General features: G+C 38.0%; 1 protein-coding gene across 5 annotated transcripts in view; it reads left to right on the forward strand.

Moving 5' to 3' along the window:
* RRAS2 (RAS related 2) overlaps positions 1 to 27,479 on the forward strand; it is an 80,741-nt gene that overhangs the window by 6,381 nt on the left and 46,881 nt on the right. Inside the window, exon 1 of one of the 5 annotated variants that reach the window (XM_025357940.1) lies at positions 12,092 to 12,337. The exons of the other annotated variants lie outside the window; for them this stretch is intronic. Within the exon in view, the coding sequence (XP_025213725.1) occupies positions 12,314 to 12,337 (24 nt within the window). The 5' untranslated portion in view covers positions 12,092 to 12,313. Of the gene's footprint in view, positions 1 to 12,091; positions 12,338 to 27,479 lie in introns of those variants that run through there. 5 annotated transcript variants of the gene reach the window in all.

A 27,479-nucleotide genomic window follows, 5' to 3' on the forward strand; every position in this document is an offset into this window, starting at 1 on the left:
CAAAAAAAAAAAAAAAAAAAAAAAAAAAAAAAAAAAAAAGAAAATAGTCTGTTCCATTCAGTTAGGAAAATAAATTGATAACTTTACATTGGGGGAGGAGAGTGGGAAGAGACTTTCTTAAAACTATTAAAAAGCCGGGCGCGGTGGCTCAAGCCTGTAATCCCAGCACTTTGGGAGGCCGAGACGGGTGGATCACGAGGTCAGGAGATCGAGACCATCCTGGTGAACACGGTGAAACCCCGTCTCTACTAAAAAATACAAAAAACTAGCCGGGCGAGGTGGCGGGCGCCTGTGGTCCCAGCTACTCGGGAGGCTGAGGCAGGAGAATGGCGTAAGCCCGGGAGGCGGAGCTTGCAGTGAGCCGAGATCGCGCCACTGCACTCCAGCCTGGGCGACAGAGCGAGACTCCGTCTCAAAAAAAAAAAAAAAAAAAAAAAAACTATTAAAAAAAAAATATTTTAGCTGGGCACAGTGGTTCACACCTGTAATCCCAACACTTTGGGAGGCTGAGGCTGGCGGATCATTTGAAGTCAGGAGTTTGAGACCAGCCTGGCCAACATGGTGAAACCCTGTCTCTACTAAAAATACAAAAATTAGCCGGGTGTGGTGGCGGGTGCCTGCAACCCCAGCTACTACTACTCAGGAGCTGAGGCAGGAGAAATGCTTGAACCTGGGAGTCGGAGGGTTGTAGTGGGTGGAGATCATGCCACCGCACTCCAGCCTGGGCAGCACAGCAAGACTCCATCTCAAAAAAAGAAAAAAAAAATACACACACACACACATATTTTAAAGGTTTCTTTTTCAAATTAAACTTGGTCTGATACAATTGAAACATTTTGTGATGCCACTTGAACACCTTTTTTTCTGATGGGGAAAATGGTCTTTTGGATGTTACTTCCACTGTGCCTTCCTTAATGAAAAGTGATAATGAGTAAAGGATTTTCACTCTGCGTGTAGACAGCATGGGGTTAATAGTCATGAATTTTGTTGAAAGGCCTTGATCTTGAATTACTTTGGGCAGAGCTACTGAGCCTGTTTGAGATTGAAACTTACAACTATTATACTTGGTAGGCCTTAGATTTATATCTTTTTGCAAAGAAAAATGTATTTCAAAGATGTGAAGAAATATAAATTGTCTTAAATTGTACTTGAGAATAATTGGACTGAGCTCCTTGATGTCTTATAAATTATATTTCATTTTTAGTGTTTTATAAAGGCCATGTGATTTTTTGTTGCATAGCACTAAACAGCTTTAAATTACAGTTTAATTAAAAATATTATAGTCAATTTATTGTTGGTATGTACTAACAGTTTAATACTGCCGTCTTTAACTTACTGTCACCTTATACGATGAATTTTTTTTTTTTTTTTCTGGGAGAAAGCTCTTTATCCATGTAAGTAAAATTCAGCAGTAGAAATAAGAATATAAGTGTTAAAAAGACATCTGATGTTGCTTTCTTTTTTGACTTTAACCAGATTTCCCAAATGGCAACATTTTACCATATTGCTTTATTCCCTGCAATATATAGTTTTTAAAAACATTTGAGTGTAAGTTGAAGACATGATGCCACCCTTATCCTTAAATATCTCTTTGCCTGAAAAACCAGGGCATTTGCTTTCTTCTTCTTCTTTTTTTTTTTTTTTTTTTTTTTGAGACGGAGTCTCGCTCTGTCACCCGGGCTGGAGTGCAGTGGCCGGATCTCAGCTCACTGCAAGCTCCGCCTCCCGGGTTTACGCCATTCTCCTGCCTCAGCCTCCCGAGTGGCTGGGACTACAGGCGCCCGCCACCTCGCCCGGCTAGTTTTTTGTATTTTTAGTAGAGATGGGGTTTCACGGTATTAGCCAGGATGGTCTCGATCTCCTGACCTCGTGATCCGCCCGTCTCGGCCTCCCAAAGTGCTGGGATTACAGGCTTGAGCCACCGCGCCCGGCCTTTTTTTTTTTTTTTTTTTGAGACGGAGTCTCACTCTGTCGCCCCGCCTAGGCTGGAGTGCAGTGGTGCGATCTTGTCTCATTGCAACCTCCACCTCCTGGGTTCAAGGCATTCTCCTGCCTCAGCCTCCCGAGTAGTTGGGATTGCAGGCACCCACCACCACACCCGGATAATTTTTTTTTTTTTGAGATGGAGTTTCACTTTTGTTGCCCAGACTGGAGTGCAGTGGTGTGATCTCAGCTCACGGCAGCCTCCACCTCCTGGGTTCAAGTCATTCTCCTGCCTCAGTCTTCTGAGTAGCTGGCATTACAGGTGCCTGCCACCATGCCTGGCTACTAATTTTTGTATTTTTAGTAGAGACGGAGTTTCACCATGTTGGCCAGGCTGTTCTTGAACTCCTGACCTCATGTGATCTACCCGTCTTGGCCTCCCAAAATGTTAGGATTACAGGTATGAGCCACTGTGCTTGGCTGCATTTGCTTTCATGAATAAAATATAGTGACCTAACTCAGAAATTAATCTTGACTTGTTGTTATATTATTACCTGATGTGTAGAATTTGTTTGAAATTTGCCAGTTGTCCCAGTTATGCCCTTTATAGCAAAAGAAAAGCTGATTATCCAATTCATTATTTTCATGTCTTATTTACTTTGGAACAGTTCTTTAGTCTCTGTTTTATGACATTGACATTTTTAAAGAGTACAAATTAGTTACTTGTAGAGTTCCCTCAATTTGGGTTTGGCTGATGTTTCTTCGTGATTAGGTTCAGGTTATGCATTTTTTGGGGGGCAGAAATAATACAGAAATTATGTGTTATTAGGCGACATAAGATGTATTTATTTGACCACATACATGCCTTTTGACTCAGCAATCCCAAATCTCAGAGTTTACCCAGAAGACGCACTTCCCACAGTATGAAAATACACATGTATAAGGTTGCAGCATTTCTTAATTACAAAAATTACAAGCAACCTACGTGATAGGAAAATCCAGTGGAGCATTATGCACCTGTGAACAAGAGTGGGAAAGGGTATGACTAACTGATATGGAGTGCTTTCTTGGATGTGTTGTTCAGTTGTCTTGGTTTGTCTTGCTTTCAAGCAAGCTTGTCCAACACTCAGGCTGTGAGTGGCATGCAGCCCAGGACAGCTTTGAATGTGGCCCAAGACAAATTCATAAAGTTTCTTAAAACATTATGAGATTTTTTTTTTTTTTTTTTGCAATTTTTTTTAACCTCATCACCTATCGTTAGTTTAGTGTATTTTGTGTGTGGCCCAAGACAGTTCTTCCAGTGTGGCTCAGGGAAATCAAAAGTTGGACACCCCTGCTGCCCTAAAGGAATACCTGAGGCTGGATAATTTATAAAGAAAAGAGGTTTTGTTGGCTCGGAGTTTTGCAGGCTGTACAAGAAGCACGGTACTAGCATCTACTTCTGATGAGGGTGTGAGGAAGCTTCCATTCGTGACAGAAGGGGAAGGGGAGTGGCGTGTGCAGACGTCACATGGTGAGAGAAGCAAGCCAATGGGGAGGCACCAGGCTCTTTTTAACAACCAGCTATAGTGGAACATAAGTAAGAGCTCACTCACACTCCAGTCCCAGGGAGGGCATTAATCTATTCATGAGGGATTCACCCCCATGACCCAAACGCCTCCCATTAAGGCCCACCTCCAACTTTGGGGATCAGTATTCAATATGAGATTTGGAGGGATCACACAAACCAAACTTACAGAATCAGTGAAAAAAGTAAAGTGCAAAAGTATCTACTACTTTGTGTATAGCATACTACCTTTTGTGTAAGAAAGAAGGAGAAATAAGAAAATACATATGTATTTATTCATTGGGGCAGAAACAAAACACAAAGATAAATTGGAGGTTGATAAGATTGATTTCCTAGAGGATGGGTAAAAAGGTATGCGGTGGAAAGGATACAGGGAATGGGGGCAGGGACCCTTCTGAGGATACCTGTCTGACTTTTGGAACTATGTTAATGTTTCACATACTGAGTATATAAGCAATAAACACACCAACCAAATCAAGTGATAAAAAAAAAAAAAAACACCTTAAGGGGGAGTACAAACAGAAACAAATGAACTGAACTGTATTTCAAATGAGTAACTTAACTACACTGAAAGAGTGAAAAACAACTAATTTAGGTAACTTTTGATCCTAGTATTTGAACTCTGTCCTCAGGATAAAGACGAAAAGATTGAAACAAACATTGAACTCTAGTTAATAGAGTTAACTAGAATTTTTGGTTTTTGTTGTCATAGAGGCATGGGTTTGCAATTTTGAAGCAATTGTCTATACTATTATAAGCAAATAAGTAAATATATTGTGGAAAATGGGAGCCAGTTTCTCACTGTTGGAGAAGGGAGTTACAAAGGTGAAAAGGGTGAAGGTTAAAATGAACTCTGATGTTTGATTGGAATTTAAGATAGTGGCATAAATTCATGGTTTTAGCAGTATGTACATATAGGCTGGGTGCTGCAGCTCACACCTGTAATCCCAGCACTTTGGGACGCCGAGGCGGGCGGATCATGAGGTCAGCAGATTGAGACCATCCTGGCTAACATGGTGAAACCCTGTCTCTACTAAAAATACAAAAAAAAAAAAAAAAAAAAAAAATTAGCTCGGCATGGTGGTGGGCGCCTATAGTCCCAGGTACTTGGGAGGCTGAGGCAGGAGAATGGTATGAACCTGGGAGGCAGAGGTTGCAGTGAGCCTAGTCGTGCCACTGCACTCCAGCCTGGGCGACAGAGCAAGACTCCGTCCCCCCCCCAAAAAATACAAAAAAAATACAAAAAATTAGCCGGGCATGGTGGCGTACGCCTGTAGTCCCAGCTACTTGGGAGCTGAGGCAAGAGAATGGCATGAACCTGGGAGGCAGAGCTTGCAGTGAGCCGAGATCATGCCACTGCACTCCAGCCTGGGCGGCAGAGCGAGACTCTGTCTCAAAACCAAAAATCAAAAAAGTATGTAGATATAGAAATAGATCTTATTATGGATACACATGCATACATCTGTACATCTTTTTCCACGTCTGTCTGCTAAGATGGCCAGGAAGCAGTGATACCCCTTTAGCAATGAGATCACCTAGCACTAGATCTTGGTTTCTAAATACCATTAATACTGTTCTCTACTGGAAGGAACCTTAGAGAAATGGCGTATTCTAGAATAGGGGAAGAAAAAATGCAAAATATGCTTAGAGCATCTTGTAGTCTCATAACATAAGGGAGTGCTCAAAAAAGTAAAATGATGGGGATATTTGAAAGAGATACAGGAGCCAGCCTGGCAAAACTCCCATTGACTGACTATAGGGCAATTTAATCATTGAAATAAATAAGACAGTACTTGTTTATTACCCATAAATAGAGTAAGGATCTATGATAAATAAATGATCTAGAAGTCCTTAATGTAGAATTCTGACTAGTGAATGAACATAAAGGAAAAGGTGGAATTAGTAAGTTGCTTTTTGGCAATTATAACAATTGATTTAAGTAAGAACCATAAATGGATCTTAAAACTAGTGGGTAAAAATGAATGTTAAAACTGGTATGTGAAAGTTTGAGAGTAGTAGATGTTAACATAGTCTCAAAGTATGTTCTCATAAGTTATTAATTTTACAGGGGAAAATAACAACTTTACAGGGGGAAACCTGATACCAACTTGCCCATGTGATTCAAGGCAATATCTTTGATGCTACTCTAGGTAATAATAATGAGCAGAGTTTGTTTTACTTAGTTATGCTAACGAGATCTTTATAATTAGTTCAGCTAGGCATTTAATGAAATTAAGCCTAAAGGAACCAAGCAGAGCATAAAGGGGACCAACTTTTTCTCTGTTTAAAAAATATATCTTCTTAATTTTGTAGCCAGATGTCTTGGGAAGGAAAGGTTGATAAATTTAGGTCAGTAAGGTTTTGGCCATGAACTCTAATCTTTATTTAGCATAATAACTTCCTCCCTTTGCACCAAGTGTGTCTTTTGCTGTACAACTGTTTTTGTTTTTTTCTGTGTTATGTGGTTGGTTTTTGGAAAGTAGATTTTTTTTTTCTGCTGGAATTTATCTTAAAAATTGTTTATATTCTTCAAAAAAATTTTAAAGACAAGGTCTTGCTCTGGTGCCCAGGTCAGGCTGTAGTGTAGTGGTGTGATCACAGGTCACTGCAGCCTCGGAACTCCTGGGCTGAAATGATCTTCCTACCTCGGCCTGCCAAAGTGCGGGCATTACAGGTGTGAGCCACTGTACCTACGTTTTTGATGTTTTGTAGCGACGAGGTCTCGCTATGTTGCCCAGACTGGTCTTGAACTTCTGGCCTCAAGTGATCCTCCTGCCTTGGCCTCCCAAAGCGCTGAGATTACAGGTGTGAGCTATCTGGCTCTGTATAAAATGATTTATATTTTTAAACATACTTAATTAGGGAATCAGAATAATAGTGTCTTATTCCCAGTTACGGAAAATGGGAATTAAGCAGTTTTGTGTACCCTGTTTCTACCCACTCCTTTCGTACATTTTTTGTCCTTATTTACAACAACCAAAATTGTGTGAGATTCAGTATTTTTAAAAGATTTAAAAAATCTTATGCATTCTGTTATTGCTATAATTACAATAGTTAATAATACCTATTGGCATTAATCCCTTTGTCATTAAGGGTTATTGCTTTTATTTGCCATTTCTATCATTCTGTCTGGTTTTAATGTTTACAAACAATCCTCATGAACAGCTAGTTTTAATTGTTTTTAAAATTGTCTTTATTTATTTAGAGATAGGGTCTTGCTCGGTTGTCCAAGCTGGAGTCTAGCGGCATGATCATAGCTTACTGCAACCTTGAACTCCTAGGCATAAATAACCTTCCTCCTGTCTTAGCCCTCTGAGTAGCTAGGACCGCAGGCGTATGCCACCATGTCCAGCAAACTTTTTTAATTTTTATTTTTTAGAGATGGGGTTTCATTTTGTTGCCCAGGCTAGTCTTAAACTCCTGGCCTCAAGCAGTCCTCCCACCTTGGCCTCACATAGGGCTGGGATTATAGGCCTGGCCTTTTTATTTTTAAATTGACAGATAAAATTGTATGTATTTATTATGTACAACATGGTATTTTGAAGTATGTATACATTGTAGAATGACTAAATATAGCTAACATATGTATTATGTCACATAGTTGTCATTTTTGTGGTGAGAACACTTAAATTCATTCAGCATTTTTCAAGAGTACAATATATTGTTATTAACTATAGTTACTGTGTTGTAGAGATACTTTTTAATTCAAATTTAATTTGAATTGTGATTTAAAGAACATTTCCAAGTACTTTTTACTGAAAACATATCTAAGATTAAATTTATTTTGCATGATAAATGATGATTTGGCTGGGTATAAAATTATTGGGTCCCAACTTTCTGCTTTATTTGTCATCTTTATCTCTCTGGCCTCAAGTTTCTGTACTGTAGAAATAACTTTTCTAGGTGTATGCTTGCAGCATTTTCTTATCATTGGAAATGGACGCATTTATTAGGATATGACTAGAAGTTTTTCTCTGTCACTAGTATTCCCGGGAAATGATGAAACACTCTCAGGTCTGGGAAGACTTTCTTCTCCATTTTTGTATTCATTTTTTTCAATTACCTTCTGAAATACCTATTATTTACGCATTGATTTTCTGTTGACTTTTATAGTACAGTTTTAAGTTAGCTAATGAAAAGGATAAGATCCTTTCTATTCTGGGAAGATTTATCAAATTTGTCTTCTCCATACTTGATGAAATTTTCTGCATGTCACACATAATTACTGTCTCCAAAACATATTTAGTGCCCTTGATTTCTCGGTCTGATATTAAACAACGATAATGTTCTCTTTTCTGAAGGCCACAAAACTGGTATTTTTATAAAGCTTGATACTATTTAATGAAACAACTTCCAGGGAAGTGATTTTTCTTTGTGTGGAAGAATATATTTGTTTTTCTTCTTGTTTATTCATGAAGAGTTGCTCATAGCTATTCTTGGTTTAGGAAGTTAAGAGCTGGTCATCTCAGAATTGCCTTGGGGTACTGAGATTTCTGCTTTGTTTTGGTGCTGAACAGCAAGTTGACATTGGGGAGCTTCAATTTCTTGGAGAATATCAGTAGCAGAATTTCAACAAATATGAAATTTTATTAAATCCTCCAAATCTTAATCTCCAAATATGGGCTTTTGGCTGAGAGGTATATTTTTGTAGAATTAGAGATGTTTAAAAGGGATAGTTTTCAAGTTTTTAAATCCTTCATACCTCAGCTTTCTGCACCGAGGCAAGTGGAAGTGTGTGTATTCTTAAAAGAAGGTTTTGGATTAGAAAACGATCCTTTTTTCCTTCTTTTGTTCTTCTGTAGCTCAGACCTTGAACAACAATCTGTGTCTGGTTCACCTTGACGTTATTTTAAACCCTGTAAGCCCTAGACTATAAGTATTTTAGTAGAGGACTTTATATATTTGTTATGTTTTGTCTGAATCTATGTCTCTTAGTTATATTTGTTTGTACATTTTATTCATATTTGCATTTTCAGAATCGCAGACTAGGAATACCTTTGTTACACAGAACTAAGCACATAACAAAATATTTGTTGGTATTTCCTAGTGTCAAGTTTTGAGTGGAGGCCAGGTGCGGTGGCTCACACTTGTAATCCCAGCACTTTGGGAGGCTGAGGAGGGCAGATCACTTGAGGTCAGGAGTTCCAGACCAGCCTGGCTGACATGGTGAAATCCCATCTCTACTGAAAATACAAAAAAAATTAGCCAGGTGTAGTGGCACGCGCCTATAATTCCAGCTACTTGGGAAGCTAAGGCAGGAGAGTCACTTGAACCCAGGAGCGGAAGTTGCAGTGAGTCGAGATCATGCCACTGCACCCCAGTCTGGGCAACAGTGGGACTGTCTCAAAAAAAAAAAAAAGAAAGTCTTGAATAGGACACAGGAAATAAATAGTGGAAAAAAGAGGCCTTTGGAAAGATGAATTGTATCTATTATGGTTCCATAGCATCTAGTTACTAAAGAAAAAGAGCTGGCTATTATTTTGGATTTCAGAGATCATATGTGGCATATACACTTTGAATATTGAGTATTAGAAGTTGATCTGTAACATTCAGTTTTAGCCAAAATAGTCTTTGGAGAAGATAGTCCTCTCTTAATTTCTCTCTGCCAATTCTGACTTGGCAAGTGTACAACAGTCTGAGAGTAAGGTCTTAAAAGTTGTAACTTTTGTCTTATTTCCTGATGAATTTTCTCCTAATGCCTGTTTTTAGTTAATGATGATGTGGTTGACATTTCAGTAGTCAAAAGATGTGAGCTGAAAGGAAAGGTAAGCAGGTAGTCAAGTCAAACTGCAAAGGAAGATTTGTAATAGATTTAATGTTTAGGTTTCAGAAATCACATGGAAAAGATATGTGTAATTTGTAATTTTGTCCTTTTTGCCTCTAAAATTAAGATGTGTCAACTAAGGGAAATTTGCCCCATGCAAGTAGGCTTGTGTGCAGGTACACAGAGGCATACATTTTACTTAACTTGAGGAAGGAGCGAATTTAAGGTTAGAGAGAGGTTTGTGGGTTTTTGGAATAAAAAAGTGGAAATGTGAAACAAAAGTTAAGTCTGATAATTTAATGACAAGTTGCAGATGTTTAAATTAATGATTTGTAGTAGCTTGAGTACTATATGAATTATTATTTTCAGATAATGGCATGGAATTTCCATGCCAATAAGTTAGTTTCAGTTAACTACTTAATAATTTTTTTTTAAAAATTATTTTGTTTGAGACAGGGTCTCCCAGGCTAGAGTGCAACGGCACAATCACGGCTCATTGCAGCCTTGACGTCCCTGGCTTAAGTGATTCTCCTACCTCAGCCTCTTGAGTAACTGGGAGTACAGGCGTGCACCACCATGCCCGGTTAATTTTTGTATGGTTTTGTAAAGATGTGATTTCGCCGTGTTGCCCAGGCTGGTCTCGAACTCCTGGACTCAAGTGATCTGCCCACCTTGGCCTCCCAAAGTGCTGGGATTACAGGGAACTACTTTATTTTTTTTTTATGTTATGTTATGTTATGTTATGTTATGTTATGTTATGTTATGTTATGTTTGAGACAGAGTCTCACTCTGTCACCCAGGCTGGAGTGCAGGGGCGCGATCTGAGCTCACTGCTACCTCCGTCTTTGGGTAGAGGCAATCCTCCACCTCAGCCCCGGAAGTAGCTGGGACTACAGGCACGCACCTTCATGCCCCACTAATTGTTGTATTTTTTTGGTAGAGACGGTTTCGCCATGCTGCCCGGGCTGTTCTCAAACTCAGGCTGAGCTCAAGCCATCCGCCCACCTGCCTGGGCCTCCCAAAGTGCTGGGATTACAGGCGTGAGCCACTGCGCCTGGCCTATAGGGAACTACCTTAAAATTATCAAGTGACTTAATGTCAGAAATTTCTGATAACCACTGCGAGGTGTTTTATGACAAAGCACTTTCGTTCATTTGAAAGTTAATTGAGAATGGAGTAGGAATGGCGAGGTTGCATATTGGTAATTCGAATTTAAGTTTTGAGTCTTTGGGTTATTTCCTTACTATTATGAAGCCTGAGAGGTGTGAAAATAGTATGGAAAACTTCTGTTTCACTATTAGTTTGTAATTTTTAGTTTTTAATTTTATATTTAGAGACAGACAATTGTGTTTATTTTGTCTCCTTCCTCAAATCATTGCAAAGTACGTATTTAGTGTATATTTCTTTGTAGTGAGAGTTTCAGAAAAGCCATTGGCTGAGCTGATTATCCAATGAAGTTGTCTGACATGAGTTACTTTAGTTTGTGGTTTTAGATGAACAGTACATGGTGCACAGCTGTTGCTCAAACAGCTTTGTTCCAGCTGTCTTACTGGCCTGTCACAAAATACCCCACATTCCTTTTCTTTTAAAAACAGAACCTCTTGTAATATTCTATACTTTATTACTTAAAATGGATCTAGTAATGACTTTTCTTCATTTTTACTCTGATCAATAGCTGTTTACTTAGAGTAATGCCAAAATGAATTATGTGTAATAGATTTCAGGCTTGTCATATTTTTAATTTTTAAAAAATTAAAGTTGCAGTTGTGAAATATGTATATGAGACAAGTTAAGTGATTAACATTGAAAAAGGCACCATACATTAATCATGTCCCCCAAATAAGTAGCTAGTATCTAGACAATGAAACTAGACATCTTCTGGTTTTTTTTTTTTTTTTTTTTTTTTGAGACGGAGTCTCACTCTGTCGCCCAGGCTGGAGTGCAGTGGCCGGATCTCAGCTCACTGCAAGCTCCGCCTCCCGGGTTCACGCCATTCTCCTGCCTCAGCCTCCCGAGTGGCTGGGACTCCAGGCGCCCGCCACCTCGCCCAGCTAGTTTTTTTGTATTTTTTTAGTAGAGACGGGGTTTCGCCATGTTAGCCAGGGTGGTCTCGATCTCCTGACCTCGTGATCCGCCCGTCTCGGCCTCCCAAAGTGCTGGGATTACAGGCATGAGCCACCGTGCCTGGCCCTGTTTTCTTAATATTAACCTTGAGTTTGCATTAATTTCAATAGAATTATGAAATGAAAAGCTATAATACCGTGTTCTATAGCTTGTATAGAGCCTATATTGATGAAATTTGGTTTGCATTTTTGATAAGCTGATTGGTTGGTGGGACTTCATTTCCTATCCAATGCAGTAACTGAATTATATTACTAAGTGTTTCAAGTTTCGTTTTTTAATTAGGAGCAGGTACCTATAAAAAATATATTGAAGTAATTATGACTAATTATTTCATTTTCTACCAGTTACAACCCTTTATGATTGGAAGTCAGCACGGCATCGTCATAGTCATTATTTCCATTCTACAGATGAGGAAATGCAAGCTTGGGAAGAAGGGATTTGCCCAAGGTCCTGTAGCAAGTAAAAAGCAAAGCTGGGATTTAAGTTGGTTTTGTATTTCTAAATATGATCCTCTTCTTACTACAAAACTGTTAATGTTAAGTTGGAATAAAAATGCCAACACTTACTAGAGGGGAGCTGAAAAGAATGATAGATACTCTTTCTGAATGAAGTTCTTGGTCATGTGACTATGTTAACAATTTGAATCTGGCAGGAGCAGTGGGGTAATTTCACCCAAAAGCACACTTGATGTATTTGTATTTCTATTAAAACTGCAAATGATGGGTACTGATAAAAGCTAGTATGGAGCTGAGGATTTGCAGTGGTGTCCTCTCCAAAACGTAGTTTAGGAATACTATTATATGATTATTAATGTTGTATAAATGCATGAGAATGATGGATACCAAATTCACGATATTGATTACCTCTTGGTGTTAGGGGAGGAGAGAGGGGAATATTATTGAGGAGGCCTGCAAGAGTCTTCAATCATATTACAAATGTTTTGTTTCCTAAGTTGGGAGGTGAGTATGCATATTTGTATTTTTTCATAACATTTTCTGAGGTATTTTATAGTTAATTAAGAACAGAGAATGTACTCTGACTTAACTGTGTAGTCAAATGGAAATTTTTAGCTGTTAATTTGGTGTTAAAGGTATCATGACTTGTTTGATGAGATACAAGTGTGTTCTTCAGGGGTTTTCTTCAGAGTAGGAAACTATTTTTATTTTTATTTTTTTGGTCCTCATCCTCTCAACCAAATAAAACTTGAGTACATTCTTATTACAGTAAGAAATTCATATTTGAATTTGTGGATAAAACTTGTATGTGAATGTGTGTGTTATGATTTGCTTTAAAAATTACTATACATGGTTTCTGAAGATTTCGCCAAAGCACAGTATCTGATTTTGTCTTGGTAGTTACAGGAACTGATGATTAATTTTGCCTTTAGTTTCCTGTATAAATAAATGCCTTTAACTTTTCTCAGCACTGAATTCATAACACTATTTGTAGGTATACAAAAGAAATGCCCACATAATGTAGTTTGAGGTAGGTTTAACGATTGAAAGAAAACCTGTAGTATCATACTAGACCTGTGCTCTGTGCTGTGCTGTTGACTTTTTTTGCTCATGAAATTTATTCCTTTAGAAAATGGATTACTTTTGGACTGAGAAGATTTTCATCAAGAGTTGAATTTTTAGTGGGAGGGATAGGATTATTTATTTTAAAAATGTGCTGCCACTCTTTTGGTGGCCTTGTGTATGACAGGAATCTTATTTTCATCATGGGATTAGAAAAAATGCTGTGGTCATTGTTCATCTTAAAGGCTTCGCCCAATTTGGGTACTTACGCTTTTGAGAGAGGTGGGATGGGAGAGAGAAAAGGAATTCTGTGTTCTTGGAACAAGAATGTGAAAGTATATACATTTGAATGTTGCTAATTTCCTTAAGAAAGGAACTCTTCATCTTTAGATTTATAGATTATAATGTTTAAGAGGAAATGGTTAGGGGTAGGTAAAAAGTGGAAGATTGGGGAAGGTGGAATAAGTGCTCTTGTTCTTGTTTAGAGGTTTGGATTATATTCTTTTTGGGAATTACCTAGGAATTAACTCATGGTGTAAATTGGGGATCCTTTGATGACTGTGAATAGATTTTTACCGAACTAAGGGTCTGACTCTTGGGGTATTGATTTTTGAGAACTTGAAAAAGCATTTGCTTCTAGCATGGTTTAGTTTTATAGGTAATTTTCTTTTGGTGTCTTCTAGCAGAGCTATTCTTCTCATTCCAGTGACAAATAGAAGCTGTGGTCCATTAAGACTTTTTAATAAATTGGAAATGGTTCTTAATGTAGGGATTCTTAAACTTTTTTGTGTAAAGGGCTCTTGGTAGTTTGGTAAAGCCTGTGGGATTCTCAGAATACTTTTTGGCTGGGTGTGGTGGCTCACACCTGTAATTCCAGCACTTTGGGAGGCCAAGGCAGCTGGATCACTTGAGGTCAGGAGTTCGAGACCACCGTGGCCTACATGGCAAAACCCTGTTTCTACTAAAAAAAAAAAAAAAGTACAAAAAATTAGCTGGGCTTTGTGGGGTGTGCCTGTAATCCCAGCTACTCAGGAGGCTGAGGCAGAAATCACTTGAACCTTGGAGGTGAAGGTTGCAGTGAGCTGAGATCGTGCCACTACACTCCAGCTTGGGTGACAGAGGGACAGACTCTGTTGCCCTGTTGCCCAGGCTGAAGTGTAGTGGCGCGATCTCGGCTCACTGCAGCCTGCCCCACAACCCCCAACTCTGGCTCAAGCAAACCTCCCACCTCAGCCTCCCGAATAACTGGGACCACTGGCCTGCACCACCACGCCTGGCTATTTTTTTTTTTTTGGTGTTTTTAGTAGAGATGGAGTCTCTCCATGTTGCCCAGGCTGGTGTCGAACTCCTGAGCTTAAGCCATCTGCCCACCTCAGCCTCCCAAGGTTAGTGGGATTACAGGCATGAGCCACTGCTCCTAACCAGAATACTATTTTTAAATGTATAAAATAAAATGTGTATGATTATAAGGGGGAACTAATACATTTAAATTCAAATATGAAAATGTTAGAAGCAAAATTCTTTAACTTTTTAAAAAATTCTTTTTAGGTTTAATAACTTTCTTTTTTAACTTTAACTTTCTATTTTCTTTCTTTCTAACTTTAGTAGTATAAATGCTATTCTGACTTACCTGCAATGGCTATTACATGAAAATGTCTGATATCTGTTGTTGACAGTCAGCAGGTATTGCTAGAGTGCTTTATGGAGGAAGTGCTAAGTTTCAGTTGGAGGTATCAGAAAACAAGATTACAACAAATTTAGTTGAAAGATCTAATTGACTTTTTGATCCCAGAATCTGGCAACATCTCATTTTATAAAATAGAATAACTATTCTGATGAACTGAGCACAGAAGTTTGGCTTTACAGGCAGAAAAGGGCTGAAGAAAGCAAAAACAAAACAAAAAATGGATTGGTCTTTTTATTTTTTATTATTTATTTTTTTCTTTTCCCTTTTTTTTTGGTAGAGACAGAGTCTCATTGTTTTGCCCAGGCTGGTCTTGAACTACTGGCCTCAAGTGATTTTTCCCAGCTCGGCTTCCCAAAGTACTGGGATTACAGGTGTGAGCCACTGAACCGGGGGCCCATTGATCTTTTTAAAGTTATTTTCCTTGTAAAGGTTAAAGCGGATGGGACTTCCTTATTGTGCCAGCTAAAACTGGCCTGTTTGGGGATTTGGCTGTTACCTCTCATTCTCCAGATTTATAGAAGGTCAGGTAAATGGCTTGGTGGGGTAGAACTTCATTTAGCATGGGTAACTTCATTTTGGTTTGGTCTGTCGGGCCTAGTGCAGAAGCTCAGTATGAACATTTTTTTTTTTTTTGTGAACTGTCAAGCGTACTACAGAAAACTCGAGAAGGAAAGCTATGGAGTTTGTCCATATTTTTGCTAACCATGTTCTTTTTTCCTTTCTGATGTTTCAAGGTTCCTTTTATTGTTTAAGGAACTTTCTTTAGTCATTCTTTTAGGGTGACCCTGCTGGCAATACATTCTCTTTGGTTTTCCTTATCTGAGAATATCTTGATTTCTTCTTCATCCCAGAACAATTTTTAAAAAATTTACTGTACATAAGATTCTGAGTTAATACAGTAGTCCCCCCTTATCTGCAAGGCTATATATTTGAACCCCCCCAGATGCCTGAAACTGGATAGTACTGAACCCTACATATCCTGTTTTTCCAATAAGGAGATAGATACCTGCAATAAAGTTTAATTTATAAATTAGGCACAGTAAGAGATTAGATTATTAATAAAATAGAAAAATTACAACCATATGCTACAATAGAAGATATCTGAACATGGTCTTTCTCAAAATATCTTTTTGTTCTATATTCTTATTACGATGATGTGAGATAATGCCTACTTGATGAGATGTAGTGAGGTAAATGACGTAGGCATTGTGATGTTGCATTGTTACTATTGACCTTCTGATGTATGGTCAGAATCATCTGCTTTGGATGATCCTGGATCGTTGAGGCATGATGATGTCAATAGTTGAATGTTCAGAGCAAACAGTGTTGATGACTAACGGGTGAGTAGCATATACAGTATGGATTCTCTGGACAAAGGGATGATTCACTGTCCTGGGTGAGATGGTGTGAGATTTCATCAGGCTACTCAGAATGGTACACAATTTAAAGTTTTATTTCTGAAATTTTCCATTTAATATTTTTGAACTGTGGTTGACTGTGGGTAACTGAAACCAAGGAAAGTGAAACTGGGGATAAGCAAGGTACTGTAGTTTCCTTTGATCAGCACCTGAAAGATACTGTGCCACTTCTTCTGATCCCCATGGTTTCTGATGAGAAATCTGCTGTTTTTCTCCTGTAGATAAGATGTTTTTCCCAGGCTGCTTTCAATATTTCTTTGTCTTTTGTTTTTAGAAGTTTAATTATGATGTGTCTTGGTGTGGATTTCATTGGGTTTTTCCTCTTTGGGGTTTATTCAGCTTCTTGAATGTGTAGGTTTATGTATTAGCAAATTTGGGAAGTTTTCGGCAATTATTTCATGTACTTTTTCAGCTCTATTCTCCTTGTCTTCTCATTGGGATCCTCTGATAACGTGGAGGTTAGATCTTTTGTAACATTCCCAAAGGCTCTTGAGGCTGTGTTCATTATTTTCTTTTCTTCAGTGTATTTTCTGTTTTTCAGATTTGGTAGTTTCTACTGTTGTGCATTCTAGTTTATTGATTCTTCTGTCCCTTCCATTTTGCTGTTAAGACTATCCATTGAGCTCTTTATTTTGATTATTGTATTTTTTAGTGTTAAGCTCCCACTTGTTTCTTTATACTTCTGTGTCTTTACTGAGACTCATTTCTTTGCTGAGACTTTTTTTTTCGTTTGTTTCAAGCTGTTGGAACATTTTGATGGAGACTGCCTTAATATGTTTGCCAGATAATTCTGACATCTTTGTTATCTCAATATTGGTGTCTGTTGATTGTCTTTTTGTCATTTGGTTTGGGATCTTCCTGTTCCTTGGGTTTTTCTTTTGAAATCTGCACATTTTTATATTTTGTTGTGTGACTCTGTATCTTCTTTAGACTGGGTTAGCTGGCTCTTTTGGATACCACCGTGGCAGGAGAAAGGGAAGTGCTGCCTTGTTACTGTGAGGTGGAGGCAGGTATCTAGATTCCCTACTCAGCTTCCATTAAGTCCAAAGTGTAGGGACACTCCTTGTTACTGCCTGGTGGGGATGGAAGTCCATGGACACTGCTGGGATCATACTGGCCAGTTGGGATGGAAGTCTTAGCTCCCCACTTGGTCTTTTCTGACAGCATTGCAGTGGGGTGTTGGGGTGCCTCTTTACAGCCTTTTGAGTGTGGGATTCTAGGATCCCCACTTGACCTTCCCTGGTGTGGGCAGCGGTTTTTTCTTTGGTGTCTGGTGGGAGTAGAGCAGTTGTCATCTAAAAGTTTTCTGTCTTGCTGGGACATCCTGTTCCTGGTCCTTTAGCCAGAGAGAGCTTTCTTTTGTTAGGGCTTTTTTTGTGTGTGTGCCTGTTGGCATTTCCACGTTGCTGGCTTTCTCACCTCCAACTCCAGGATATATGTTGCAAAAAGAAAACCCAGGAAACTCACCACAGTGTTGTTTCTTGGATTCCAAAGTGTTGGTCTATATGTCTTCCCTCCAACTTTCAGAGTCTTGTATTTGTCAAGGATTTTTAGTTTTTAGCAGGATAAATAGGGAAAAGTATGTCTACTCTATCTTTTCATAAGAAGAATTTATTTTAAGGGCATTTTGGTTTATTAAGTAATGTTGTAATTGATGTTTTCTTCTAAAGTTTTGATTTTGTTGCTATTATTTCTCTGCTAGCAAAAAAAATGGATATTTTTATGCCTCATTCAAATTGCAAGTCATTTTGTCATTCAGCTTAATTGATGATGAGTTCAGTTCTGAACCTCTTGAGTTTGAGATGCTTCAGGGGCTGCCATATGAAGGTATATATCCCTTTTTATAATCAGAAGAGAAGTGTAGGTAAGAGATCTAGGTGCAGAGGTAGATTTGGGAATGTAAAGTAGGGATTTTTGAAGCTAGTTGGTGTAGATGAGGATCACCCATGTTATGGAGGTCTGCCGGCTCAAGGTGGGACTCTGGATGACTGCCATTGAAAGGGAATCTGGAAGAAGAAAAGGAACAAGATGACTGAACAGAACCCACTGGAGAACTAGAGACACAAACCATGTTAGGTATTACAGAAACCAAGAGAAGACAGTTTCAGAAATGGCTTTGAGTGTTCAGCAGAGTCACATGTCTTAGAATGGTAAATAATCTGACGGTGACAATTTTAAGTTTGACTGGGCGCGGTGACTCACACCTGTAATCCCAGCACTTTGGGAGGCCCAGATGGGCGGATCACGAGGTCAGGAGATCGAGACCATCCTGACTATCATGATGAAACCCTGTCTCTACTAAAAATAGAAAAAAAAAAATTAGCCGGGCGTTGTGGCGTGCGCCTGTAGTCCCAGCAACTCGCGAGGCTGAGGTGGGAGAATGGCGTGAACCCGGGAGGCGGAGCTTACAGTGAGCCGAGATCGCGCCACTGCACTCCAGCCTGGGCGACAGAGCTAGACTCCGTCTCAAAAAAAAAAAAAAAAGAAAAATTGTAAGTTTGGATTCAGCAATGAACAGTTCGCAAAGAGCAGTATTAGTGCAACGATGGGACTAGAAGCCAGACCGCTGGATGGGCAGTCAAGGAAAATGTTGATGGAGGAGAAAGAAGGTGAGAGCAGAGGTTGGGGCTGGAGTGGTGGTAGTGCAGTGGTGCATGTGAGTGTTTTTAGAAAAAGGTGTCTTGTTTATATGCTGAGGAAAAAGCTAGTACAATAGGGAAGATGTTGGAGGAGGGACAGTTGTCGATGGCAAGGACCTTTGAGAAGGTTGGAGGAGATTTGATTTCTAACTGAAGGATAAAAGATGGGCAGAATAATATACCTTTTTTTTTTTTTTACACTCGCTAGAAGGGTGGGAAGGATATTTATATGGCTATGTTTATGGATGCAGGAGAGTTTTTAGAAACAAGGAAGAACTTGATGGGAGTCCCAGCTGGATAATTTTCTTTGATATAGGAGACAGACTAATCCATTGTGTGTGTTATGTATGTGTGTATGTATGGATGCTTTTCAAAAAAGTGTTACCCTCCATCAGTAATTGAATAGGTTACATTATGGATATATCAGAATTGTATATATAACTTAATGGATGTGAACAACAACAAGAGTTACATTTTAAAAATAAATTTGCTGATGATACAAATGATTTTTATATCTTAAAATGACAGCGAGGTGAGCAGTTCAAAAAAGAATAAACACTTCAAATTGTTAGCCCTCACTGAGTAGGAAAAAAACCAGGACAAAGTAAAACAATAAACCATTTTTAAATTATCAAATTGACAAAGATTAATAAAAGACTACCTGTATAGGTAAAGTGATGGGAAATGGGCACTCTCATGCTGCTGAGATTGTAAATCGACAAGCTGAATTAAATCTTAAATTTCATAAGTTTTGACTCAGTAGTTATTTTCCAGGTAACTTTTTCTGATGAAGTAATTTGCTATATGTGCAAAGATTTGACTGTTACTTAATATAAAAAAATTAGAAATCGCCTGTGTGGTCAATAATGAAGATGGATTAAATAATAGTCCGTGTCATTAAAATTACTTTTAAAAGACTGGTAAGCAGGAAAAGCTCATTAAAAGTAAGGGCGGGGCTGTGTGAGGTGGCTCACGCCTGTAATCCCAGCACTTTGTGGAGGCAGGTGGATTTCTTGAGTCCAGGGTTTGAGACCAGCCTGGGCAACATGGTGAAAACCCGTCTCTAAAAAATTTAGCCAGGCATGCTGGCACGTGCCTGTGGTTGCAGCTACTTGGGAAACAGAGGTGAAAGGATCACCTGGGCCCAGGGAAGTCGAGGTTGCAGTGAGCTGTGATCGCTGCCATTGCACTCCAGCCTGGGCGACAGAGTGAGACCCTGTCTCCAAAAAAAAAAAAAAGGGCAGGGTGGGGATGGGGAAAAGACTATAAAATGAAATTCACAGTACAGCATAGATTTAATTATATATGCATAGGAAAATAGGACACAAACTAAAAGTGGGCATCCCTGGATGGTAGAATTATGGATGATTTTCATTATTTTTGTTTTTTTTCTGTGTCTGGATTTTCTTTATTGAACATGCAATATGTTTTATAAGGAAAAAGAATTTTTAAAACTTGAGTTTTTAATCTTAAGGGAATACAATTGGTGTAGCTTTCTAGAGTATAGTGTTATGTATCAATAGCCTCGCCTTTTCCTTTGACTTGATAAATACACCTCCAGGGATAAGAACCATAAATATCTGTCTACAGTGGTATTTATCATGACGTGACTTATAATAGCGATACACTAGAATTGTCTTACATAGACCAATGATTAAATATAACTCTTTTTTCTAGTGGACTTAAAGCAGATCAGTGTAGCTTATAAAATTATCTTATAAATATATATGATGATGTAAGAAGTTGCTTATACTATGATTTACCTGAAGAAAAAATACTTCTTGTGCTTTTTTTTATCTTTAACAGATAAAACAATGGGAAGAAATAGAAATTGACCCAAATGTTATCTTTTTCTTTATACTTTCATAAAGTTTTTACAATGGTCTAATTATTTTATAATAAAAAATTTGTAAATTAATTTACTAATTGATATAAAATGATATTTAAACATTTTTTGGTTTGTATTGTTATGGTTTCCAGGGAAGTCTGATTCTTATTTTTACTGTTGCATTTTTTTCCTTGTATGATTTTTTTCATGTCTTTGCCATTATCTGTTAGCTTACCTGGAAAAGCCTCTGGATGTTTTATATGTACTTCAGTTAGTTTCTCTATTGTGTGGTGAAACACATACAGTAGAGTACAAATCAAGATTTTCTCTGTCACTCAAAGCTTAGAAAAAGATCATTTTTTAAAATATCTGATTTGTAATTCTTTTATTTTCTATTTTCAGATTTTCTTATGTATTATATCTTCTTTTATAATGAGTCTCTTTCATGGCTTTCTGTTTTGCTCCAATGATAATGTGTGTGTGATTTTTTTCAATTGGTTGAAAAACTGAAATATTTGTGAGTCGTTAAAAATGTAACATTTTAACCTTACCATATGTAAAGATGCAAGCAATACAAAAGCTTGTCAATTAAAAAGTAAAAGCTTCCTGTTTACTTCCCATTCTTATTTACATTCTTATCAGTAGTAACCACATATGTTAAAGTGTACCCTTTTTAGTATATTGTCATGTGAATTTTGAAAAATGTACACAGTTGTGTAACCATCATTACAAGCACATATAGGACATTTCTATCTCTCCAAGAAGGTCCCTTGTCTCCTTCCTGCTGACTTTTTATTCCCATTGTTCAGTTTTGCCGGTTTCTAGACTTTATATAATAGAAATATACAGTATGTACTCTTTTGTGTCTGGGATGTTTTTGCTTGGCATGATGATTTTAACATTCACCTATGATATTGCTTGTTTCTATAGTTCTTTATTTTATTATTACTACTATTTTTGAGACAAGGTCTCACTCTGTTGCTGAGGCTTGAGTGCAGTGTGCCATCATGGCTCACTATAGCCTCAACCTCCCCAGGCTCAAGTGGTCCTTCTGCCTCAGCCTCCCAAGTAGCTGGGACTACAGGCACATGCCACCACGCCTGGCTAGTAGTTTGTTCTTTTTTATTGTTTGGTAGTATTTCGTTGTATGATATACCACAGTTTATTTGTCTGCTTATTGATAGAACATTTGGATTGTTTCCAATGTTCAGGAACTGTAAATAAGGCTGCCCCAGACATTGATGTACACATCATTGTTTGGACTTACATTTTCATTTCTCTTAGATAAATACCAAATTGTGATTATTGAGTCATATGATAAGTGTAACTTTGGGAGACAGGTAGTTTCTTTTAAAATGGTTGTACCATGTTACATTCCCAGCAACTGGGTATGGAAATTCCAGTTACTCTGGGTCCTTACCAATACTGGGTATTTTAGCCAATTTAGTGGCTGCACTGTGGTTATCTCACTGTGGTTTTAAATAGCTTTTCCTTGATGACTAATGATATTCAGCATCTTTTTATGTGCCTTTTGGCCATTTGTATAACTGCTTTTGTGTCTGTATATCTTTTGTCTCTTTTAAAAATTGGATTGCTTTGTGTTACCGAGTTGTAAAGTTTCTTAATATATTTGGAACACAAATCCTTTGTCAGCTGTGTATTGCAGGTAGTTTCTTTCAGTCCATAGGTTGCCTTTTCATTTGTTCCTTCCCTTTTAATACTTACATCCTCTTTCTGTAGTTTACTTGCCAGAACTTTTTTTTTTTTTTTTAAAGAGTTGAGGATCTCCCTATGTTGCCTAGGCTGGACTTGAACTTCTGGGCTCAAGTGATCCTCCTGCCAGTCTCCTGAGTAGCTGGGACTACAGGTGTGCATCACCATGCCCAGGCCAGAACCTTATAACAAAATACTTCAAACAAAATGAACACAGTAGATAACCTTGTTTTGTTAATTTTTTTTTTTCTACATCATGTACAATGGTTTTTAAATTTTTTGGATAAGTTATGTACGTATCCTATTAGTGTTTTCCTTTGATGTTATTAGCAATGTAATTTTACCAGATGCTGTTTTGACATCTGTAGAAATGGATCCCTGTTTGTTTTTATTAAGCCATTACTGTGGTATGTTGAATCATTAGAATATATTTGCTTAGTACATTGAGGGATTTTATACACTATTATTTTACCCCAGTTTCTTGTTTATTTTATTATGTTGTATGGGTGCTGTGTTTCTTGTTTCCAGTTTCTGGGTTCACAGAAACTTGTGACCAAGAATATATTTGACTTGAAGGATGAATTGGGTAGTATGTTCATCTTCATATTCTCCCAGGGCTTTCAATTTTATGTTCTTTAAAAATCTGGATTTAGGGCCAAGCGCAGTGGCTCATGCCTGTAGTCCCAGCACTTTAGAAGGCTGAGGCAGCAGGATTGCTTGAGCCCAGCAGTTGGAGGCTGCAGTGAACTAAGATCACACCAATGCACACCACCCTGAGCAACAGAGTGAACTGTCTCTAAAACAAACAAACAAAAAACAAATGAAATTTACTAGTTATTAACTACAGTTACTCCTATTGTTGATAAAACAATTTTGTCTATTTCATCCTGTTGATTCAGTTTTCTGTCTCCTGAAATGTAAGCTTTATGTGTAAATATGTTTTTCTTCTTAAAAATTTGAGGGTGTGAAAACATTGCCCTAATTAAGTTTCTCAACATATAGCTGTGGTTAAAAGTACATATTTTTTGTACTTATTTTTATTACAGCCTTTTTCCCTTGAATATTTATATCAGCTGAAATTTTTTTTTTTTTTTTTTTTTTTTAGTGTTAACTACATGTCATCATAATGCCTCTGCTTTTTCAGGGAATCTGAAATGATTAAGACATCCCTCATCAGTGGTACTCCTTTAAGTTTCTGAGAATGGTGTTCCCCCAACCTCAAGGAACCAGTTGTTTTTTAATTGAAACAGGGTCTCGCTCTGTCCTCCAGGCTGGAGTACAGTAGCACAATCATGGCTCACTGCAGCCTTGACCTCCCAGGCTGAAGCGATCTTCCCACCTTAGCCTCCTGAGTAGCTGGGACTACAGGTGTGTGCCACCATGCCTGGCTAATTTTAAAATTTTTTGTATAGACTGGGCCTCCCAAAGTGCTGGAATTACAAAATGTAAGCCGCTGAGCCTGGCCAAGAAGCAGTTCTTAAATTATCAGGACTACCAATGAATAGATCCTTGTATTTTTCCTTAAATTATTTTGTTCTGTTTTCCTTTGGGTTTGTTTTCTAAAATCTTATAATTCATTGCTGTGTTTTTCCATCTTTTAATGAACACATTCACATTTCACCGTGAATACTACATTAGTCATTTGGATATTTGTTAATTTTCTTTTTGTTTGTTTCTCTCTTAAGAGATAGGGTCTTACTCTGTGACCCAGGCTGGGGTGCAGTGGCACAATCATAGCTTACTATAGGCTCGAACTCTTGAGCTGAAGCAATCCATCTGCTTCAGCTCCTTGAACAGCTAGGACTACAAGCATGTGTCACCATACCTGGCTAATTTATTTTTATTTTTATTTATAGAGATGAAGTCTCACTATGTTGCTCAGGCTGACCTCAAACTCCTTGGCTCAGGTGACTGTCTCACCTTGGCCTCCTGAAGTGCGGGGATTACAGGCATGAGCCACTGTGCCTGGCCCTGTTTTTAATTTCCTAATTTAAAATGTGTCCTTTCATCATGTGAATTTTTAGTGTATATTTAAAATTTAAGTCTTTGTTGATTTCTGCTTTTTTGTTCTATTTTACTTTTGGTATCATGACCAGAAATTTGCAAGTTTTAGACATTAGAAAAGGTATGTTTTTGCTATTTGCTACAGGAATCAGATCCAGGTGTTGAGGGGGCCTAAAGCTTATATCATTTTGAGGACCCTCTTTAGGAAAGAAAATACAAGATTATGCACATGTGAATATTTGTTTAGAATAAGAAAAGGCATCTGTGTATGCGAGGGGTCTAAAAGCCTAACTTGATGCATTTTGTGTTCGATCTATCTCTGCTTTAAAATATATAATTTTGGCTGGACGCAGTGGCTCATACCTGTAATCTTAGCACTTTGGGAGGCCGAGGCGGGTGGATCACTTGAGGTCAGGAGTTTGAGACCAGCCTGACTGACATGGTGAAAACCCGTCTTTACTAAAAATACAAAATTAGCTGGGTGTGGTGGCGCATGCCTATAATCCCAGCTACTTGGGAGGCTGAGGCAAGAGAATCGCTTGAACCTGGGAGGTGAAGGGAGGTTGCAGTGAGCTGAGATCGCGCTGTTGGACTCCAGCCTGGACAACAAGAGTGAAACTCTGTCTCAAAAAAAAAAATGTATGTGTGTATATATGTGTGTGTGTGTGTATGTATGTATATATGTGTGCGTATGTATATATGTGTGTATATATGTATGTATGGGTGTGTATATGTATGTGTGTGCCTATATATGTATGTGTGTATGTATGTATATGTATGTGTGTATATGTATGCATGTATATGTGTGTATGTATGTGTGTAGATATATGTGTATATATGTATGTGTATATATGTGCATACATGTGTATGCGTGTATATATGTGTGTATGTATGTGTAGATATATGTGTATGTATGTGTGTATATATGTGTATACGTGTATATGTGTGTATATATGTATATGTGTGTGTATATATACACACATATATATGAAATTTGGTGTATGTGCTGGGCTCAGTTGCTCACGCCTGTAATCCTAGCACTTTGGGAGGCCGAGGCAGGCAGATCACCTGAGGTCGGGAGTTCGAGACCAGCCTGACCAACATGGAGAAACCCTGTCTACTAAAAATACAAAATTAGCCAGGCATAGTGTCGCATGCCTCTAATCCCAGCTATTCGGGAGGCTGAGACAGGAGAATTGCTTGAACCCAGGAGGCAGAGGTTGTGGTGAGCAGAGGTTGTGCCATTGCACTCCAGCCTGGGCAACAAGAGTGAAACTCCGTCTCAAAAAAAAAAAATTTGCTGTATGTGTATTGCATCTGCATTAATTTTAGTCATTACTTTGTGTCATATATATCTATTTTACTACTTTACATACTATAAATGTTTTCTAGTGTTTCTGAGCTTTTACATTGATTTATACTTTTTTGTTGCCTAAATATTATTTTTACTGTTACCTAATGGCACCTTAAAATTTTACTATAGCTCTTGCCAAATACATTTTACCGTGTTTGATATTGTTTTTACACTTGTCTTCCTGGCTTGACTAAATTTGCTACAATGTTTTTTCTCACTGTTTTTTTTTTTGAGATGGAGTTTTGCTCTTCTTGCCCAGGCTGGAGTGCAGTGGCACAATCTTGGCTCACTGCAACCTCCGCCTCCTGGGTTCAAGTGATTCTCCTGCCTCAGCCTCCCGAGTAGCTGGGATTACAAGCATGCGCCACCACGCCTGGCTAATTTTGTATTTTTAGTAGAGACGGGTTTCCCCGTGTTGGTCAGGCTGGTCTTGAACTCCTGACCTCAGGTGATCCACCTGCCTTGGTCTCCCAAAGTGCGAGGATTACAGGCATGAGTCTGGCCATTTTTCTCACTCTTTACTGTTAGCCTTATGTACTTTGTAAGCACTACAGTGGTAGATTTTATTTTTTAAAAATCCTGTTAAGACTTTTTTTTCTCTAATAAAGCCATTTAATTTTGTCACAGCTACATTTGGTCTAACTTTGGGTTCTTTGTGTTTTTTTCCTCCATACTGTATTTGACCTGTGACTTGTAAGAGACAACATCCATTCGCATTACCTGCAGTATGGAAAGAAGTAAATAAACCCTTTTCATCCTTGAATTTTGTTTCTCTATTGAGTTGTTACAGATGAGAAGTATATATGAATCTGTGAAGAGCGTTGGAACCTAATTAAATAATGTACCGCACGTGTTTCTTTTTCCCTAAAACATTTAGAGGCTGGCTAAATAGGGGAAAATTTATATTGTTTGGGTTGTGTCAATTTTTATTAAAATCCTGGTAGCAGTCATACAAATAATTTGACTTTCGCATGAAATCAAGTGAAGAGAAAGGAGGGTAGAGAAAGACGCTTAGGCAATGTAAGTTTAGTTTACTGGGACAAATTAAAAGGCAATTTTGTGGGTACTGATAAAATGCTGAAGGTGACATAATACTTTACTTTTTTAGTGTTAGTAATGGCAAATTGCATTTGTTCTTAAACATTTAGGAAGGGCATGGAATTGTTTTTCTTTCTCTCCATCCCCACTTCCTCCCAGTGTGTAAATAGTAAGATTTTTCCCCTCCTCTTAACTCTGAAGAAGACAACTTCCTTTATTTTGCATTTTTGGGTGGTGGTTATAGTACTTGTTTTGAGGTTTGACCATCCTCTCTTCAGCTATTTTTGTTTTTACACACCACTTGAAGTGAGTACACTCAGTGATATTTTAACTGTAATAATCTGTAATGAAATGAAATTCATGCATGCATATTATGTCTTAAAACTCTGTTGCTTTGATTTAATTTTGTTTAATTGGTTTATGCTATGTCTGCTTCATCTTCGTTTTTAAACAAGTGACTACTTAGTTTTCCACAGCAGAACAGAATAGCAAAATCATATTCTTAATAGGATTGAAATGTTTACTTTCTTTTTGATGTTATAAATGATTTAAGATATGACATAGGAGTTTTAACTGCTTGATTGCTCAGTGCCCTGTCCCCTCCCCCTCCCAAATAGAGGACAACATTTTGCTCTTACTGGAACTCTTAATTTTGTCACGTCAGCTGGAATAAAGATATAGAACTTTTACCCCTTAAAATTATTTTACTTATTAAACAAATTTCAGAATTGGTGATACTTGATGATAATTTTATGTTTGTATATTTACAGTCTTTTCTAAAACTTCATTAGCATTAGAAAGTACATATTCCCTGAAATGTTTTAGTATAACAATTTATGTAGTTGAGTTTAATCTGATATGTGTGATAACTTTTTATTTAAAATAAAATTTAGGCACCATGTA

Source organism: Theropithecus gelada, chromosome 14 (assembly GCF_003255815.1).
Source record: "Theropithecus gelada isolate Dixy chromosome 14, Tgel_1.0, whole genome shotgun sequence".
NCBI lineage: Eukaryota > Metazoa > Chordata > Mammalia > Primates > Cercopithecidae > Theropithecus > Theropithecus gelada.